The 21,024-nt window shown below is 39.9% G+C and overlaps 1 protein-coding gene across 1 annotated transcript in view; it reads left to right on the top strand.

The window, feature by feature from the left end:
• Positions 1-21,024, top strand: part of Slc12a6 (solute carrier family 12 member 6) — a 100,221-nt gene that overhangs the window by 52,580 nt on the left and 26,617 nt on the right. Inside the window, exons 2-5 of the mRNA XM_029468319.1 lie at positions 6,068-6,112; positions 17,101-17,195; positions 18,104-18,235; positions 19,644-19,790. Of these exons, the coding sequence (XP_029324179.1) occupies positions 6,068-6,112; positions 17,101-17,195; positions 18,104-18,235; positions 19,644-19,790 (419 nt within the window). The remainder of the gene's footprint in view (positions 1-6,067; positions 6,113-17,100; positions 17,196-18,103; positions 18,236-19,643; positions 19,791-21,024) is intronic.

Here is a 21,024-nt window from a genome sequence, read left to right on the forward strand (position 1 = left end):
GTCAGCCGACCCTGCGCCCTAGCTACCCCGGTGCTTTTCTGACCGGAAGAGCCTTACGCCCTTTATAATCCAACCATCAGCATGCCTTTTAAACAGTTAACCAGGCATGTTGTGTGGCTATGTAAAACCTCCCAGTAGACCTTGTTCAACGTAAAAGTGACAATCATTGTCTTTTCTTCAGGACCTTGAATGTAACTTCTATCTACCTGTTTCCTGACCCTTTTAACCACTATGCTACTCATTACCCTCAGCACATCACACGTCCCCAAGTGTACCAAGCTGACTCCCATTTGATACTGCCTTTCCTCCTCCATTCCCCTGCTCCAAGCAGTCATTTTCAAGACTGTCATGCTTACCTTCTTTTTATAGAAACTTTTATTTTTTTAAGATTTTATTTTTATTATTTTAATTATGTCTCTTATTCTACGTACCTTGGCCAGTTAGTCACCCTGTGTTAGTCTACTGCAGAAAGAAGCTCCTCCAGTGAATGTTGAGAAATACATTGATCTGTGGGTATAATCATAAGTCATTAGGAATGGGGTTAACACTTTGTCCATTTGGCAGAATAATAGTAGTAGCTTCTATGACCTATTGTCTGACTGGCCCCATGTTCTCGGTTCAATAATGGTGTCAACTGTAGGTTTCATTTGGGGGAGCAGCCGTAGAGTCAGTCAGAAAGTGGTTGGTTCCTCCCAGACCCATCATTATTGTAACTGGCAGGATTCATTTCTGGGAATGATTGATGGTTTCTTTTGTCTCTTCTGGTAGCATGCATAGTGTTTTTTAGCACTGTGAAAACTAGAGGGATGAAGCTTCCACCATCTTGATTTCCCCGTATTCTATGACTCAAATACTGTTTGACTCATCAAGTTCTGAAGGGTTAGCCAAAAGCAGTGACAGTAGCCTATAATGTTTGTTGGGGAAGTCTCCAGGACTTTACTGGCTGCAGTTCCAAAAAAAAGTAACTCATTCCTGAGACTTAAGCTTATATTTGTCCCCAGTTACAGGGTAACTCCATTTTAACTCTCTTAATATATGTATCCACATGTATTTTAGAAGCTTATACAGCAGTATATGGGAATATGACCTTTCCAAAGGGTCTTTAGTGTTATATCCCTTCCCTACTCCCTTCCCTCTCCTACCCTCTTCTTTCCTATCCTTCTCTCTCTCTCTCCCAGTTCCACAATTTCTTTCTGCCTTTCTGTACCAGGTCTTTTATTAATGATTGCCTCCTCAGAAAGGTTTGCCCAGTTAACTCAGTTAACTCCTTAGCTAACATTTACAAACTCAAATTATGGTTTTTATTTTTCAGGGCTGATGATTGAACTAAAGTTATTTTAATTATTAATTTTCTTTGTCTTATCTCTGAATATCTGCATGAGGGCAGGAACTTTATCTTTTCAAAGGTAGGCAAGTGGCAAATGTGAAAGAAAAGTTCTTACAGGAAGTGAGAAATTCCAGTGACATAAATGATAAGAAAACAAAGTATCATTGTTGCTGATAGGGGAAAGGGTTTACTGGTCTGGAGAGATGAAAAGCTAAGAGAGAAAAGGATGGCGTGGAAGAAAAACTTGAAGTGAGCAGAGGTTGTTTGAGCTGTTTAAGGAAAGAAGCTGTCCCCATATCATAAAAGTACATGGTAAAGCATCAGCCTCTGATAGAGAAGCTGAAGCAAACAGTACAGAAGAGCTAGTGAAGATGACTGCAGACAGTGGTTACGCAAAACAGATGCACGGGGTACACAGCACAGCACAGCCCTTGAGAGGAGGAAGGTCCCAACCGGGGCTTCTTTAACTAGAGAGAAGACTTATCTCTGGCATCAGAGGTCAGCATTGCCCTTTTGGGAGCTAATGTATCTAGGGAGGGGACTAAGTTGAAACTGGTGGTTAACTGCCATTCCAATGCCCTTAAAAGTTAAGCTAAGTATATCCTGCTTATTTATATTCTGTAACTGAAGCTTAAACCTGAATGGCAATGTATTTGTTTTGACTTAGTCTACTGAGTATTTCCAGCCACTGTTGGCCTACTCCTAAAGGGGGAAGAACAGATTCCATTCAAACTACCAATTTGTTGTTGTTGTTTTTGAGACAGGGGTTCTCTGGCTGTTCTGGAACTCACTCTGCCTCCCAAGTGCTGGGATTAAAGATGTGCGCCACCAACTACCAATTATGTTCCTGATCACCTAAGAAGTCTGATGAAGATGGGCAAGATTAAAATAGTTTTCATGGCCTGTTTAACATGACACCTATCCTGTAGATCAAAGAATAAATTAGGCTTTCGTGTATCCTTAAGACATGCATTTCTTAGCATGGAATCTGTTACATAGAGTAATTCCTCTGAGACTACTGAACAAAGTCACTAGAAACTGTTCTGGTAGGGACTCAACTTTGAGAACATTGATGGCCTATGGGGGAATCAGTGCAACATCACTCACAGGAGCTGGAAGTAGTTGGATCCTGACCTCATGTTTGAGGTTTGAAGCTTAAGTGAGGAATTAGCCAGATATGGAAGTGGCAGAGACCAAGGATTAGAAGCAGAGTCAGAGACCATGTCTATTTGACAAAACTTAAATAAGGAATTGCTTTCTTGTTTTGTTTTTCGAGACAGGGTTTCTCTGTGTAGCCCTGGCTGTCCTGGAACTCACTTTGTAGACCAGGCTGGCCTCGAACTCAGAAATCTGCTTGCCTCTGCCTCCCGAGTGCTGGGATTAAAGGTGTGTGCCACCACGCCCGGCTAAGGAATTGCCTTCTTATGGATGAGCAAAGAGTGGTTTCTTAAGCCTCTCATGGAGAAGATGGTTTGAGCATTGCTGAAATGATTCCTACTTTAGAATGTCCTCCAGTGTTGGTGCAGCAGTCAAAGATATCTGTTATAGTAGGGCTTTCACAGTGGTTAAGCTCTAGAAGCAGCTTACATATCTGTTAGCAAATGAGGATAAGGAAAGTGTGGTGTTATATAATACACAATGGACTTTTATGTAGCCATAGGAAAGAACTGAATTATGTTATTTGCAGGAAAATGGATGTAAGCAGACATCATGCTAAGCAGATTGACAGAAAGTCTAGACTCTCTCCTATATGTGGGACTTTGACTTTTTTTTTTTTTTAAGACATGAAAGTAAAAAGTGGAATACTAGGGAAGAGATAAAGGGCCATAGCAGGGTAAAGGAAGAACTTTGTCATATGGGAGAATGAATAGAAGACACGTATGTAAGAATGCATTAACAAAACACATGGTTTTGTACATTGACTAAACACTGCTGAAAGGAATGAAAAGGAGAGCAGTGGCAGTGTTGGAAAGGATTCACTACATTCTACAAAGTAAGTGGCTACTAAGTGAGACCTTGTCTCCCCAAGACCAAACAAAGGAAATGCTGTCAAACAGCATCTCATGCTCCAGAGGCATTTCTGTGTAAAGAATCAACCCTCACAGATTTCCTATTTAAAAGTTGCCATCCGCATCCACGTAACCTTAAGTATGTACTCTGCTAAACGGCAGCCATCAGCACTGAGGCAGGGCCTGCCACCAGTGACGAGACTGCAGCTCAGGAAAGGCTCAGATGATCTTGAGCATTCTCTAGCAATAGAGTATTTTGAAATTGAGGTATGTATATTGCTTAAACAATATAATGTGACTGCACACTTCATAGAAACTAAAGTGTATTATAAATACAGGTTGCGTGAGCACCAGGGAACCAAAAACTACAAATTATATGACTTATCACTGTGGTCTGGAACCAACCTCATGATATTTCTGTTCTCAATTATGAATGTTATTAGGTAAATAATTTCTCAACAGAACAATAAAAAATAATTATTTTATGGGCAATAGTAAAGCAGTAACGATTCTTATAAAAATATCTATAAATAAGCCCCACCCACAAACATTTTTCTCTCTGCTTCCGAAGGGGTGTGACAGATTGAATCTGTTTTTAGATTTCTAATTTTTTTCACTTTTCATATAATATATTTTGATCCTATTCTCTCCTCTCCCCCACGTTCTCCCAGATCTTCTCTAGCTCCTTACCCATCCATGTCATTTCTACCTCACTCCTCCCATCCCTTCCTCTCTCAAAAACAAACAGAAAAGAAAAACCCTCAAAAAATAAAAAGTGCAAAACCAAAAGAGCCCACAAAACAAAACAAAACAGGGGATCTGATTTGTGCTGAGGCTGAGGCCTGTCCAGGAGTTCGACTGATGACTCCATTGGAAAAAGCTTGGATTCCCTTCTCCTGGCATGTGTCAGTTACACATAGCTTCTTGGTTGGGGGGTACTTTGTGCACACTTCCCCTTCACATTACTGAAATTTTGTTTGGCTGAATTTGTGCAGGCCTTCTGCATGCTTTTATTCAGATGAAAAGATGCATTTTTTTTTAAAAGCTAAAGAAACACTTGCTAATGTGTTGGTTCAATTTCTCTTTTCCAAAATCAAATCAAGGAAGAAAACTCTGAAAAATACAACTAAAATATTAATCACTTAAGACTTAATTGTGGAAATAAGGTATCTACATTGTGTCTGTCTTGCTGACATTGTATACTGACAGGGATACTCTAATACATATAAGAAACCAGAGTTTGTTAAGAGCTCCTTTTTTATTCCTTCTGTCTTGGGGTTCTTTTTTATTATTGCTTACTGAAGTAGTGGAGGTCAAACCCACTCTACCACTCGCTATGTCCTACCCTTGGAGTCTTTCCTTTAAAGTGGTATGTTTAATTACATATGACATATATATGACACATGGTGAATATTATTTTCACTTTGTGTAAAATATTAGTAACATTTAAAATAAAATATTTACCACTGGCCAAAAAAAGAAAAGAAAAGAAAAAAAAAAAGAACCAAAACACTGCTACTTTTGTATAGCTTCTTGGAGAAAATTTAAAACTTCAATTAGAAATTAGTAAAATTCATTCTTCACACACCCGTGGTTTAAATTTATTTTCATTCCTTCAGATACTTGCATGGAAGCCAGATGCAGTTCACAGCATCTCAAGAGACTTAGTTTTTGAGGAAAGTAGAGCTTAGGGCCGTTTCCATATTTAGTCCTTAATGCTTTTCAAGACCTTAAAATAAGCTAGTGGTTGATGTTAAGTGGTGGTTGTCGGTCCCTCCTGCATTAGGCATTTGGCTTGTTGCCACTTTCAGATTATTGATGAAACGGTCTTTTATCAAAGCTGCTTAGTCACTAGATCTTCAGGTCATAGGATCCTCAGGATTTTGGTAATAATCCATGCCTTTGAGTTGCTGCAGAAAATGTAACTCATGTCACAGGTCCTGAAAGGTTAGACTTCTGCTTTATGAACTACTGCTGCCTGGTCGCATCTGCATAATGATTTTTTATTTACTGTTTATTGTGGTAATAGGACACAAAGTTTCTTGCTTTAGTCAGTTTTTACGTGTATATTTCTGGGCAGTTATTACCTGCCCTTACTCCTAAATTTCCTGAATTTCACATCATCCGAACTTTAGCAATAATGCCCATCCTTCATTCAGTGAGTCCCGCTAGCACTCATCTTTCTGTCTATAACTTCGCATGTGACCAATATTCTGCATAAATGTGATTAGATAATAGGTGTTCTTTGTCTGCCTTTTTCTATTAGCATACTGTGTTTGGGTTTCATCTGTGTTTTACAGAGCATGGTCAGAATCCCATTCTTTTTATGGGGATAATGCTGCAGCCTACAGGACACCACTATTCATTGACTCCTCCATTTGCCGGAGGACAGCTTGGACTGCTTTTGCCTTTCACTTTTATGAATAATGCCACTGGAAACTTGGTTACATGTATATATCTGAGTCCCCACTTTCAAGAGGTTTTGGGGATATATGTGAAATTGTTGGGTCATATAACTCAGTAACTCAGTATTTAATGTATAGAAGAATGTGATCATTGTTTTACAGTAGTTTTGTTCTTTTTTTTTTACTCTTTTGTTAATGTTCGTTTTATTTATTTATTTTAAGTTTTTTCTTGTCACCTTGTTTGACTTTTGTTGCTTGAGTTTTAAATAAATGTTTGTTTTGGTCATTCATTTTTTTCCTATCCTTTTCAATTGTTTGTTTTTCAGACCCGAGTCAGAACTCCATCACAGGGGAGCACAGCCAGCTGTTAGGTATAGTATTGCTCTGGGAAGTATCTCTGTAAAGTCTCCCTCTTTGTCCCTGAAGACATTGCCTACTCCCCTCCATTTCTATTTTGATTCTTTCACTTTGCTCTTCACTCCTCAAGCTTCTCACTGTTTATTTACAATTTGGTAAGATATATGAAGCTACTGTTGTAGTTAATTATTAAAATCAGTAGTCAGTACAATTTTTAATTACATTTTAAAAGGTAACTTTACATAATCTGTAGCTAAAAAAAAATCTTAACTTCTTTTTCCAGGATAGTATTGAAAAGAAGACATTCTCTTGCACACATTTGCTGTGGTAGGTTTGCCCACAAACACATCATATGTACACAAAAATTATTTGAAAGTTAGATTAAAGTGGGCAAGAGATAGTTAATCAAGTAATGGCACTTGGCCTGAAAGCCTGGTGACCCAAGTTTGGTCCCCAGGACCCTTGCACATGGGAAGGAGAGAACCAACTCCACAAAGTGTTCCCTAACCTCCACACTGGCACGGTGGCACATACACACACACCCTGTTAGGAACATGTACAATAACAATTAAGATCATAATATCATGGTCTGTACAGATATTCTTCTCGTTTATTATGTTGGTATTAAATCACATTTTAATTGCTGGAAGCCGATGAGTTTCTGTGATATGCTCACCAGGTAAAGCACTTCCCTGCTAACCTGAGTTTGAGTCCTCGGACCCACATAGTAGAAGGAGAGAACCGACTCTCTCAGGTTCCTCTGACCTTCACAGCACAGTGCAGCGTGTGTGCATACACCCACCATCACCCCACACACAGAAAATAAGATACAATAATAATGTAATTACTGAAAGCCTTCCTAGACAGCATGCCTTTAACAACCCATAAAATTGATAGTCCAGTTTCTTACCTATGAAACAAGTTATGGAAGTGATTGATTTCCTCTAGGTATTATTTATTGTAGGGAAATTGTACTTTGACATGAATTTTATAAGCTCTCAAAACTTGTAGATTTCAAAACATATCCTTGGACTCCTTTCTACAAATACTGCAATGAGGAATCCAAGCAGCACAAAAGATCAATATTAAAAAAGCAAATTCTTCAAAGGGTCTCTTCTCCCCAACACCTCAACTCTACTTCCCCAAGTACTTAATTTTGACTACTTATTAGGAATTCTAGAAAAAGTTATTTATGAACGTTCATGTTCTGTAGTACGTTTCCCTTAATGTCAATGGCATTGGGTCATTGGAATGGCCTTTTGTTGTTCATGTTTCCTCATGGTATCTCCTCTCAGTACATAGGGATCTCTCCATCCTTTATGTAGAGTGCAGTGGGACTTGGTTGTCACTGCAGCTTTACTCAGCCACTTCCCCTCTTCATGAGCATTTAGGTTTTTTTCTAGAACACTGATAAAAATATATATATATATGTTAAGCCGGGCGTGGTGGCGCACGCCTTTAATCCCAGCACTCGGGAGGCAGAGGCAGGCGGATTTCTGAGTTCGAGGCCAGCCTGGTCTACAAAGTGAGTTCCAGGACAGCCAGGGCTATACAGAGAAACCCTGTCTCGAAAAACCAAAAAAAAAAAAAAAAAAAAAAAAAAAAAAAAAAATGTTGAAGGACATGTAGATGCTACTCTTTCTGAGGACCTGGGTTCGATTCCAAGCACCCATATGGCAGCTTACAACCATTTATAACTGCTCTTCCAGGGAATCCAGTGTCTTCTTCTGGCCTATATAAGCACTTCGTGCATGTGGCACATGAACAAGCATGCAAACAAAATACTCATACCCATACAATATTTTCAAAAGAAATTATGTTTCCGTGAGCCTCTTATACTTGAATCTGTGCAGTCACAACTGTCAGTACATTTGTATGCAAATTTTCTCAGTGGATTTATACATTTTCAACAAGATAAATCACCATAAATTCCCACCAATCTGGGTATGGAGGAATGTTTGCCACTCTGTTATCAAAAACTGATCTTCTTTTTAAAGTTTTAATATTTACTTACTTATTTAATGTAGGGAATGACATGCATGGCATAGCATGTGTGTGGAGGTCAGAGGACAACTTTCAGGCATTGGTTCTCTCCTACCATATGTGTTGTGGACATTGAACTCAAATTGTCAGGCTTGGCAGTAACTGACTTTACCTGCTGAGCCAGCTCTCCAGTCCAAACTGATATTATTAATCTATATCTTTTATATTTACTAACAGAATGTCATTTCTTTTTTTCTTTTTTTTTTTTTTTAATGAGAATTGCATCACAGGCTACAGGAATGAAGTGCACACATGGTTATGTCGGATCCAGAGGCCTCCACAGGGATGGTGCTCTGTGAGCTGTTACTGTGCTATGTGGGCAGGACAGAGATCCTTCCAGAGAATTCTGTTGGATGCTGGCAGGTTTTTTTTTTTTTTTAGATCTTTTTTTTTTTTTTTTTTTTAATTTATTTATTTAATGTATACAAATACATGGTCTCTATCTTCATGCACACCAGAAGAGGGCGTCAGATCTCATTACGGATGGTTGTGAGCCACCATGTGGTTGCTCGGAATTGAACTCAGGACCTTTAGAAGAGCAGTCGATGCTTTTAACCGCTGAGCCATCTCTCCAGCCCCCCCAGAATGTCATTCCTAGTTTGTATTATACTTCTTTAGTTATGAGTGAGAATAAGAAATGTATGGTATGTTAATAATTAATGTTGTATGCTGGTGTGCATGTCTAGGTTTGTACACTGGCTTTTAGCTATTAGATTAAACAACAGCAACTGTGGAAGAATGTGCTATCAGAAAGTCCACAGGAGGGGAGGAACTTGATATGACTTGTTTGCTTACAGAAAAAGCTCCAGAGTATTGAAGAAACTGGGCATGCGTGCTCGTTCTCTTTCTGTCTATCTGTCTATCTGTCTCATGGCAGCACATTCCTGTAATCCCAACATGTGGGAAACTCAGGCAAAAAGATCAAGACTATAAGGCCAGCCTGGGCTACCAATCTTTCTTTTCTCCCCGAAATTATGAAATTGCCAAGATAAGCTTAAAAGTCTGAGACTGCTTGTTATCTGACCAGGAATATTTGTGCAGGGGAGGCAGGGCAAGGGTAGGAATCTATACAGTTCACAAATTACCAAACAGCATTGAACTAGACAAAGACTGAATTTTGTAGTATTTTTTACAATTGCTCCACCTTTCAGGACTGAGGATGTAATTCAGTGATTCAGTATTAACTTGGCAAACACACCCTGGGCTCAACCCCAGCACCTCCAAAGTTAAACCCCCAACACCACTAATGGGCCCCCCAGGTCTTTCTAAGAGGCTCCTATGTGTAGGCTCACCTACAGGGAACACTGACTCAACTGTCTTGCTTGCTGAATTCACTTTATAATAACATCTTTCAGACTTTGCCTGCCAAATGGGATTGAAAACAGCATCTTCAGGCTGCTAAGTGCTGCTCCTGCCAACAGGCTGCAGTTATTTTACTGTTGTATTTACTGTTCCCACTGACTCATCAGCTCTCGTGCAAAACTCAGGGTCAGGCTGAGGTGACGGATGGGAGGTGAGGTGATGGATGGGAGGTGAACCTTCTTCTGGGATAATGTATCCAAGTCTGTACTTAACAATTTGCGAACTGTTCCCAACATGTGTATGTGTATAATTTTCGATTTAAAACATTTTAGAAAGCAAGCAGGGAAACATCAGTGAGTCGTGGCAGATTTTCTTAAAAATGAGAAGATAAAAACATCCAGGCTTGCACAATCTTCTTTCATAGTATAGGAAGCCAAATAAATACTTCAATTAATTTGAGTCTTTCATAGGCTTGATACCAAAACGTAATAGTGGTAAGATGAGAAAAGCATTGCCCAGCCTAAACACAGTATCTGTAATCCGAATCACACAGTGTTTTTATTTTAATTTAAATATAAACTTTTATCACTATTTTGAGAATGTCATACATGCATGCAGTGTATTTTGATTATATTCACCCTGCTCCTCTCGTGGACTCCTCCTCCCAGATCCGACCTCTTTCCCTACTTGCTCCAAAGTTTCTGTCTGATTTTTGGGTTGTTTTTGGTTTTGGTTTGGTTTGGTTTATTTTACAGCCCACTCAGTTTAGTTTATGATGCTCACATACTCATGGATATTGAGCCATCCAGTGGAGTGTGGGCGACCTACCAGAGGCCATAAACTTAGAGAAAAGGGACTCTCCCTTCCCCAGAAGCATTACCTGTCAATGGCTGTCCAGCAAGGGGTTGGGACTTCACCTCTCCCTTCCATGCTGGAATGTTAGCCAGATTATTCTTGTGGAGGTCTTTTTACATGTAGCAGTTTGTAAAATTACCTCCACAGGCTGTGGTTTGGCTCAATGCTAAGAGTGTTTATCTACCATGTGTAAGGCCCTGGGTTCAATCTCCAATGCCTCAAAAATAAACAAATACCATACTTGCTGAAAATACATGACAGGCTTTATATATATCAAAAATGAATATACGTTCCTGTCATGGTTCACATCTATCAATCATCCCAGTATTTAGAAAGATGAGGCATGAGAAACATGAACTTTAGGCTAGCCTGAGCTACATAGACCCTATCTCAACAATGTGTGTGTAAAGTTATGTGCTTCTTGTATTAGTATTTAAGAAATATATAATCGTTTTATATAAGTAGATGGAGCATTTAATAGGAAATTTTAAACTAAGTGTCCGTAACTGGAGTGCTCTTGTGTGCCCACTCATTGATTGCTCGGTGAGGGAGAATAATACACTGTTTTATATTTAACTGTACCAGTTGACAGCCAAGTAGTAGATTTAAAAGAATTTCTTTCCTTTGAAATGTGTGACCTATGAAGACTAACAGGATGAAAATATCACATTTTACCCCTCATAAGACAATGGACCCAGGCATTAATCATCAATGCTTGTTAATATCTCAAAAAGAAAGACAACTAGGCAAAGCCAAGGATCACAGTGCAGTTCTGCAGCGGTTTTTCTTAAAAATAACAGATATGATGTGCTTCAGCCAATTCATAGGAACTCTACAGTAAACAGAACACAGCATCTTGTCGATAGCATTATCAAAACCCAATGCCTCTGAAACCCTAGGACACATGCACAATTTCTTGAGGAGGAAGAAAGCAGGCTACAGCTGAAAGAAAGAGAGCAGTCAGTCGAAATGTGCTTTGCCTGACTGCAAACTCAGCATAGACCAGAGCATCACTTGTGGGGTTTCTCTATATTGCTCAGTGTTGCCTTGCTTACCCAGAATGCATGAGTTTCTGTCCTCATCACTAAAGAAAGAAACCAGCAAACAAGCCAGGCTGTGAACCCTCATTCACGTCCCTTTCAGGAAAAAAAAGATACAAGAGAAAAAACCTAATTTTTACCTTTTTCTTTCTCACTAGTTAATACCTATACACCATATTTCTCAGAATATTTAATATAGTTCTACTTGCAACATACTTCTCAGAAAATTTCATATTTTTCCAACTTTTAATTCACTTGGAAACAGTAATTTTTTACAGCATTTGAGACAGTGTTTCCTGTTGTAGTGGATGTGGTTCCAACAGATACATGTCAGAGGGAAGTAAGCACTCTTTATATCCCAGCTCTGTCTGATGAGAACAGCAAAGACCATCTGGGGGGCCAGGAGCCTGAAGAACTCGGTTCCAAAATACAATGTTGACTGCTAGCTAATTGACAAGAGCAACATTGGAGAAATTGAACCAAACAATAAAGATCTTTAAACAAGATATTAGGTATAGACTTTTTCTGGTTACAGAGAAGAGAGAATGTAGCTTAGTGAAGGTGTGCTCAAAGCCCTGGATTCAGTTCATAGCACACACAGACAGAAAGGAAGAACAAAAGCAAGTTATAGGACATAAATGTGTCACAAAAAAACAGAACAACATTTTCAGAAGAAACAGGTTCTGTCAGTTTTCTTTTTCACTGTACCAAGAGACACAGCAGCTTCCTCATGGCATACATGCTGTTTGGGTCGTAAAGGAGAGGGAAGAAACATGGCTCTGATGGTGAGATGCTGAAGTCAGGTCATTGGCACGGCCAGTGGGGCTCTTACAGAATGATCTTATGGTTCAGTGTGATCCTTTCTTTTTAACGATCTGTGTGAGTGTGTGTTGTGGGGGGTGGGAGGGGTGCCTGTATGAGTTTATATGTACCTCACATCTGCGCCTGCTGCCATAGAGGTCAGGAGAGGGCATCTGGTCCCCTGGAACTGGAGTTAGAATTGTGTGAGCTGTTTGATGAGATTACTGCAAACTGAACTCAGATCCTCCCCAAGAGCAGTAGGTGCTGTTAACTGCCAAGGCATCTCTACAGCCCCAGAGTTCTTATATAGCTTTCAAGGGTCCTAGAATATACGCTTGGTTCTGAGTTCATGATGAAAAGAAAAAAAAAAAAGATTTTTACTTGGAATACCTAGAAATTCCACTGTGTCTAGCATTCCTGTGTAGTAACCCGACTACCAAAGCCTATGATTATCATTGGGTGGCCAAAGTGCCTTGGATAAAGGTGCTTGCTGCCAACCGTGATAACTGGAGTTTAACACAGGGCCTCCCATGGTAGATGGAGAGACCTAACACAAGTTGTCCTTTGAGCTCCATATCCATGGCAAGTGTCACATGTGTCCAGATGTACACAACACTAAGTAAATTAGTGCACTTTTAAAAATCACTTTATTGGACCAGGATTGTAGTACACACCTTTAATCCCAGAGGCAGAGGCAGGTGAATCAACAAATTTGAGGCCAGCTTGGTTTACATTGTGAGTTCTAGGAAAGAGTGAAAACCTGTGAGTTCTAGGCTACATAGTGAAACCCTATCTCAAAAAAAGTTATTGTAATAAAGTCGCAAATAGAATCATCATGTAGCTATATTAATGTTCCTATGTAGACATCTGTCCAGTTCCAAATGCTATATATACATCTCAGTGATGATATACATCCATGCAGGTAGAATAGTTTTTCTGATCCCAAGGTTCACTTCATGGTTCATGCTTTTACTATCAATTACATTTTCATGTGTCTATCACACAAAAGTATATGTGTGTTCATTTGTATTGCTCTCTTGACTTTGTCCTCCATCTCTGAAATCATTCTTCTGCTTGTTCTTGTCTGTCCATGATGGCATCTGTTGTTTTTATTTGCTTGACCATCTCATTTACTTCAAGTGTTTCTGTTCATTTTGGTGGTTTTTTTTTTTTTTTTTAATTTTTTTGTTTTCTTTCCCCTTTTTTCTTTTTTTTTTTTTTTTTTTTTTTTTTTTTTTTTTTTTTTTTTTTTTTTTTGCTTTTTCAAGGCAGGGTTTCTTTGTATAGTCCTGGCTGTCCTGGAACTCACTTTGTAGACCAGGCTGCCCTCAACCTCAGAATCTGCCTGCCTCTGCCTCCCGAGGGCCGGCTTCCTTTATCTTTTGAACTTTTACCTCCAATTTACTGTTGCATTCACTTTTGAGACTGTCTTGTTGAAGTCTACGATAGATTTCCTTAATGTGTCCATCAATTGAATCTTCTGTGTGATCATTATTAAGTCTCTTAAAAAGTAAGACTCTGAATTCTTTGTTAGACATTCAACTATCTACATGGTTTTGGGTTCCATCTTTAGGGAGTTGGTTTGTTGGGATGGGTCATAGAACACAGCTGTGTCATAGTGTTTGTGTTTCTTTGATGTTGTTATATGCTTCTCTTAGAGTATGTGTGACTGTCAGTTTTGACTTCGCCATCTTTGGAGTATATTCTGTGGTGTTTCTGTGGTTCTTCCCAAAGGATTGTCTGCATGAAATTCAGCTGTGTGGACTGGAGAAATTTAGTGTTGTCAAGTGTAGTTGTCAAGGTAATCCCGTCATAGCTGTGTGGCAATAAGACTAAGGGTGGATCAGCACATGAAGAACCAACACAGCCAGGTGGGCTCAGAGCCTCCTTCATTGCCTGAATTCTGTGAATCCACTGGAGCCAGGATAGATCCACTGAGTCAGGGTACTATCTGGGGGCTGTGGCTAAAGCTCTAGGCACTTAAGGAACCCCTGAGAGACCACAATAGTGTAAACTCCAGATCCTTCAGTGACCACTGAGATCTCAGGATTCAAACCCACACCCACACTAATCTTAACCCCCCCCCCCTTTTTTTTTTTATTTTCGAGACAGGGTATTTCTGTGCAGTCCTGGCTGTCCTGGAGCTCACTCTCTAGACCAGGCTGGTCTTGAACTCAGAAATCCGCCTACCTCTGCCTCCCAAGTGCTGGAATTAAAGGCATGCACCACCACTGCCCGGCCTTAAAGACCTCTTAAGCCAACGCTCCAGTTTCTCAGGGGACCCTGGGCACTGAAGCCCAGGATACTCACTGACCTCTGATTCCACTGGAGCTAGAGATTCTTGCAGACTCTCAGATTCCAGTGGAGCCAGTGACCTAGTACCCTGGTGCTTCCTGGTCCTGCAGAAACCCAAGAGCAATAAATGCAACAGTTTCCAGTTAAGTATATAATTAAATTTCCCTGTTTTTAATTTTTTATATTATGTTATGGTTTTGGATGTTTTGCCTACATATGTACCTATATACAGCAAGTGTATCTGGTCCATGGGCCAGAAAAGGGTGTTAGATCCCCTGTCACTATAGGTATAGGTGATTGTGAGCTGCTGTGTGTGTGCTGGGAATTGAACCCATGTCCTCTAGAAGAGCAGTTGTGTCATCTCTAGCCCAACATTTCTCTGTTCTAGAAATGTCTTTTCACGTTTATTTGAGCCAAGGTTCTAACAAAGATCATATATTAGATTTCAGTCCCATCAAAAGCTTTAATCTGTAAAAGTTTACTCTCTTTAGCTTGTGATTTACTGAAGAAGTTAGATTATCTTATTTCTGACTGTGGTGATTACATCTTTGAGTATGCTTACCATGTATTTTTGTATTTTCCTTTATATTTTCTTCATTCCTGGAGAGGCTTAGTAGATTGAATGTCCATGCTTTTGCTAAGAATACACAGAATGAGCAGTATCTTGCCCTCCGTGATGTTAGTGTTGGCCAGCAGGCTCATGATTGCCTTCCGTTACTCATTGCCAGGTTAGACTTCAGCTCCTTATCAATGCTTTTCATAGCCATTGACATGACTGCCTAGATCTGGTATTTTTACAAAGGTTTGCAAACTGGCAGAGGTTTTCTGTGTACTGTTGCATGTGTCATAAATTAGCTACAATGTGTTTCTAAAAAAAGTTAACTAATAACTAGCCTTTAGCTATATAATTATCCTCAAGTGTAATTCTCACAAAACATACAGCATAGTTACTTGATTCTTCTATGATTTTTCAGTTGTATATATTGTTTCCTTAAAACTGGGCAAAATTGACTTCTTAAAAATGATTATTTTGAATGTCTCGTGTGTCTCATGCACTCCTGTTAAGTGCTCTTCCCATAGCCACTGGGAGCTTCTTCATGTCATCTCTAGAACTCATCTCTAGAGTTTGCTGTCCTTTTGCCAGGCTCCTCTAATAGATTTAAAGTAATATACAGTGCTTTTAATTTTCTTTAATTTTTATATTAGTATCTTTTTTAGTAATAGAAATCTTAGTTTTAAATAGCATACATTTTTCTCTTCTCTCCTGTCAGACTGCAATTATGTAACTTATGTACAGTTTAAAAAGCTAAAGATTAAGAAGTATTCATATAACACAAGCTCTGCTGTCTCAGGATCTTGGATTCTTCTTTGTTTGGTAGTTCATTAGATTCCAGTTAGGTGCTGTCAACATAAAAATAATATGGAAGGGTTCATACAAAAATATACTAGATGCTGATCATGAAGAGACACATATATAATCTACTACTTTGGGGACTGAGAAAGGATAGTCAAGAGTTTGAGGCCAGTCTGGGCCTCATGGTGAGACTCAAAAACTACTGCTGACTTCCAGCTGCTTGGTATGCAGACAACAAAAGACAACAGAGTGCTTAGCCCCAAATTGAACTTTGATATGTTATCTCAAGGCTGGGAGTTTTGATGGAGGGGGTGGCAGGGCAGGAAGATTGTAAGAGCTGAAGGCCATGGACGGTTTAAAGGAAACTGTTTTCCAGACAGACGTGCATCTGAACTCAGTGACTGTTAAAGTGTGCACAAGAAGTACACAAGCTCCAGCCAGCCAGAATCCGGCACAGTGGGAATGTGGTGGGATGTGTAATTCTAGCACCAGTGCACCAAGGAGCTATTAGCATTTAATGATTGCTGTGAAGAAGAGATTCAGGTTGTCATTTACTGGTAATGACCTTAATAGTGTGACTACGCACCAGAGCATACCTTAATCTCCAGAGTAACTAAGCAACACAAACTGGACCTCATGGGAAAGAAAGTTTAAAAAAAAAAAAAAAAAAAAAAAAGGAAGCAGGCTGAAAGCTGGGTTGGAAGCAATGAGAGGGTTGAATATATTCAAAATACATCCTGTGAAATTATCAAAGAATTTTTTAAAAATCATCAAAGATGAAGTCACCTATTATAAGTGATAAGGCATCAGGAAGGAGGTCAGCAACACTGCTCCACAAGCACTTGGCCAGCAACCCTGACAACCTGCATTCCATACCTTACAAAGGTGGAAGTAGAGAATCAGCTCTACCAGCTTGTCCTCTCACTTGTGCACTATTCTACACACACCCCACATTCACATACATCAAAAACAGCCTTGGAAACAGCTTTTTCTCCCATTATCAGCATTAACAATTTGTAAAGTAGCCCATGTCAAGAGCAGTATAACACACCAAGAAAGAAATACTTGTGGGTTAGTTCAAGGGTAAGGGCCCCCAGCGGTCTTTGTATTAAGGAAAAAACTTTGGGTTGATTCCTTTGGTTTCCTGATTTGCTTTTGCCAGACCATTACATTCTTCAAGCACTGCTAACTGAGGTCTACCACTCAAGCTGAACTTGAATCTGAAGTGGTTTCTGCTAACACAGAGGCAACATCGTTATTGGTGCTGCTGTCTTAGTACCCATGAAAAACTAATGTTTTCCTTTCTTTTCAGATGACGGCCATAAAAAAGCCCGAAATGCTTATCTCAATAATTCCAACTATGAAGAAGGAGATGAATATTTTGATAAAAATTTGGCACTCTTTGAGGTAATATTGTAATTATATATGTATGTGTCTGTGTGGGAGTAGAAAAGAGCATCATATTTCCCTGGAGATGGAGTTAGGAGAGTTGTGAGCCTCCCAATGTGGGTGCTGGTAACTGAATTCAGTACTCTGGAAGAGTAGCAAGGGCTCTTTCCCACTGACTGAGCTGTCTCTCCAACCTGCACAATGCAATTCATCAGCTACTAGGAAATATGAAATCATCACATTTCCAGAGAAATGTTTGGAAGTATCAGTCATCATGTTAAGCAAAATAAGCCAAACTAAGACAGATGCTGAGTAGCATGTTTTCTCCCTATGTATATGTAAGCATGTGTGTGTCAGAGGAGGAGGAGACTGGGGATGGGGGGCGGTAGGAGGGAGGGGAGAGAGAGGGTGAGCACAGGCTGTGAGTAGCAAGGAAGAGATGTTAAGGGGCAGAGAGGTGAAGACCAGATAATAGAATGCATGATGTAACCTGAAAGCAGAAGTGGGGACTAATTAGGGAAAGAAGGGGGAACCTAGTCTCTTAAGAGGGTCAGAAGGAATGGGGAAGGCAGAGGAGGAGGGGAACAAATGAGAACACAAGCATAAGACATGTGTAGGAAAATCCTTACTGAGTGTCAGGACTCTGTATCCTACCTTAACTCGTTGCCCTAATTAAACGTGGTCTTTTCTCCATCTCTGCGCTGGGGTTGGACCCCAGGCCTTGAATATGCTGGCAGCCACTCTCACTGACCTGTCCCCTCAGCTCTGCACAGTCTTTCAAATGTGAGGGAAAAATTGTCTCACAGAAGACTTTTCTTAAAATATTAATCTGCTAAAGATTTTATCATCTACTTTTCTGTTTCCTGGTAGAGAGTATTTTGTTGCTGAATTTCAGTATCCTTCATAAATTATTTCTGGCTTTGTAGGAAGAAATGGACACCAGACCAAAGGTGTCTTCTCTCCTCAACCGCATGGCCAACTATACAAATCTGACACAAGGAGCAAAGGAACATGAAGAGGCAGAGAACATCACTGAAGGGAAAAAGAAGCCTACCAAGGTGATGCCTCACAACACCCAGGATAAATAAAGACGGCCTGAATATAAGATGATGAAGACATACCCAGGGCATCCATCCATGTGAAGAAACAATGTATTAGATGCTTTATGTACCCAGACAATTCTGAGCATTGGCATCATGGCCCAGGCAGAATGCACAGTGTCCTGGCTTCATGTGGGAAGCTAGTCCCTATGCTCTTTAAACTGTTAAAGTATATAACATTTTTAGTGTCAGTTAATGCTTGACCAAAACTTAAGCAGAGTTAAAAACAGTGAGACTGACAAGAGTCTGCTGGAAGGAGTTGCTTATCTGGTAGGCTGGGCAGAGGAGGCCCTCTGACTTGGTAGATTTGAGCAGAAACCATTCAGGGTTAGCCATGTGACTGACCAGTAGCACATCAGTGAAGTGGATCCACCTGGCTGCTCAGTAGGCCTGGTGCAAGGGTTTTGGGGTTGGTTTTTTGTTTGTTTGTTTGTTTGGTCTTTGAGACTATACCTCAAATATAAGACAGGCTGGCCATGGATTTAGAATCCTCCTGCCTCAGCTCCCAGTGCTAGAATCATAGGCATGTACCATGATAATGATACCCAGCAATTGTTAGACTTTTTTTGTAATACTATTTTTCTTACAATAAAATTATGCCAATACACACAGGCCAGCTCTTTGCAAGGGGTCAGATGGCCTTCAAGTTTTTATTTTCCCCAGCCGTTTCATTTACCAACTATTATGAAAAATTTGAACCTAAATTCTCAACAGTTTCCACAAGTTATCGCTGTTTTTAAATGAAAAGAATTTTAGCAATAGAATAAAAATTTTTGAAGAATAGAAATTTTTAGATTTTCAAATGTTTCATTGTTTAGGTATAGTAAAAACGTGGAATGTTATCCAAATTATAAATGTATATAGATAATAGAAAAAAGATCTTAGAAGGTAATGGTTAAACTTCCTGATGACTCTACTTGGAGATTAATATGGTAAATCTGGGCTGGAGATGGCTCAGCGGTTAAGAGCACTGACTGTTCTTCCGAAGGTCCCGAGTTCAAATCCCAGCAACCACATGGTGGCTCACAACCATCAGTAACAAGATCTGGCGCCCTCTTCCAGAGTGTCTGAAGACAGCTATAGTGTACTTACATATAATAAATAAATCTTTTTGGGGGGGGGGGGTTCGAGACAGGGTTTCTCTGTGTAGCCTTGGCTGTCCTGTGTCCTGGAACTCACTTTGTAGATCAGGCTGGCCTCGAACTCAGAAATCTGCCTGCCTCTGCCTCTCGAGTGCTGGGATTGAAGGCGTGCGCCACCACGCCCGGCTAAATAAATCTTTAAAAAAAATAATAATAATATGGTAAGTCAAAGCATCTTTTATGGCTAACTATAATTTCCCATTGCCTTGCATTTTTATTTTCAGAGCCCCCAAATGGGTACTTTCATGGGTGTCTACCTCCCATGTCTACAGAACATCTTTGGAGTGATCCTCTTCCTGCGTCTTACCTGGGTAGTGGGAACAGCTGGAGTCCTTCAGGCCTTTGCAATTGTCCTCATCTGCTGCTGCTGTGTAAGTTGTGCACTGGCTCCTAGAGCTTTCATTTTGAGCTGCCATGAGTATATGCACTTGACCTCCTGGAGAAAAGCACAGAAAATATGTGAAAAGGCTTATGACCCCAACAGGAAAGAGAATTTTGATCTTAAAATCGAAAAGATTTTCACTAAGCACCCATTAGTCATTAATTACAATATATAGTATATGGTTTCCTAGATTTTTGGAAATACAAAACAAAATGCAGGCCTTAAAATAATTTAAAATATGGATAATTTGAGCATGAAAACACTGATGTTGTAATAGAAAACATTAGAAAATGAATACACGCCGGGCATGGTGGCGCACGCCTTTGATCCCAGCACTTGGGAGGCAGAGGCAGGTGGATTTCTGAGTTTGACGCCAGCCTGGTCTACAAAGTGAGTTCCAGGACAGCCAGGGCTATACAGAGAAACCCTGTCTTGAAAAACCAAAAAAGAAAGAAAAAAAGAAAATGAATACACTATTCCAAAATGTACTGAAAATAAAGTTGGTAGGGCCTGGATTGGGTTTGGCTTACTTTGAACTCTTTTTATCCCTTTCTTGAAAATCACTCAGTTTTCCCCAGGACTTATCTCTCACACTCAACCCATTCTGATTCTCCTTCATTTAAACTGCTCACTCTTCTGTTCTGTGTTCCATCCCTGCACTTTCTACTGTTCCAGTTGTCTTAGTGACCATTATATCCTCCCTCCCCACTGTACTAACTATGCAGATTAAGCAGACATAACCTGTATCATTAAGGATTTAGGGACACAGCCTTCCTCACTTCAGTTTCTCAAGCTTGAAACACTAGGTCATATTTGACTCCTTTGCCATTCACCAGGGCCAATCTGTTCTCTCTGAGCTGTTTCATATGCACCCTTTCCTCCTTGTTCCCACTGCTTTGTTGGTTTTGCCTCTCATTTGCACTAAAGTCACCTACTAGCTAATCACTGGACCTACAGCAACACTCTCTTTCAAGCCCTTTCTGTACTGTGTTACTAGATAATGTTTTAATTTTTCCCCAATGTTTCTTGCTGTATTATTTTATTTATTTATTTATTTATTTATTTGGTTTTTTGAGACAGGGTTTCTCTGTGTAGCTCTGGCTGTCCTGGAACTCACTTTGTAGACCAGGCTGGCCTCGAACTCAAAATCCGCCTGCCTCTGCCTCCCGAGTGCTGGGATTAAAGGTGTGTGCCACCACCGCCCGGCTTCTTACTGTATTCTT

This window comes from Mus caroli, chromosome 2 (assembly GCF_900094665.2).
Source record: "Mus caroli chromosome 2, CAROLI_EIJ_v1.1, whole genome shotgun sequence".
Lineage (NCBI taxonomy): Eukaryota > Metazoa > Chordata > Mammalia > Rodentia > Muridae > Mus > Mus caroli.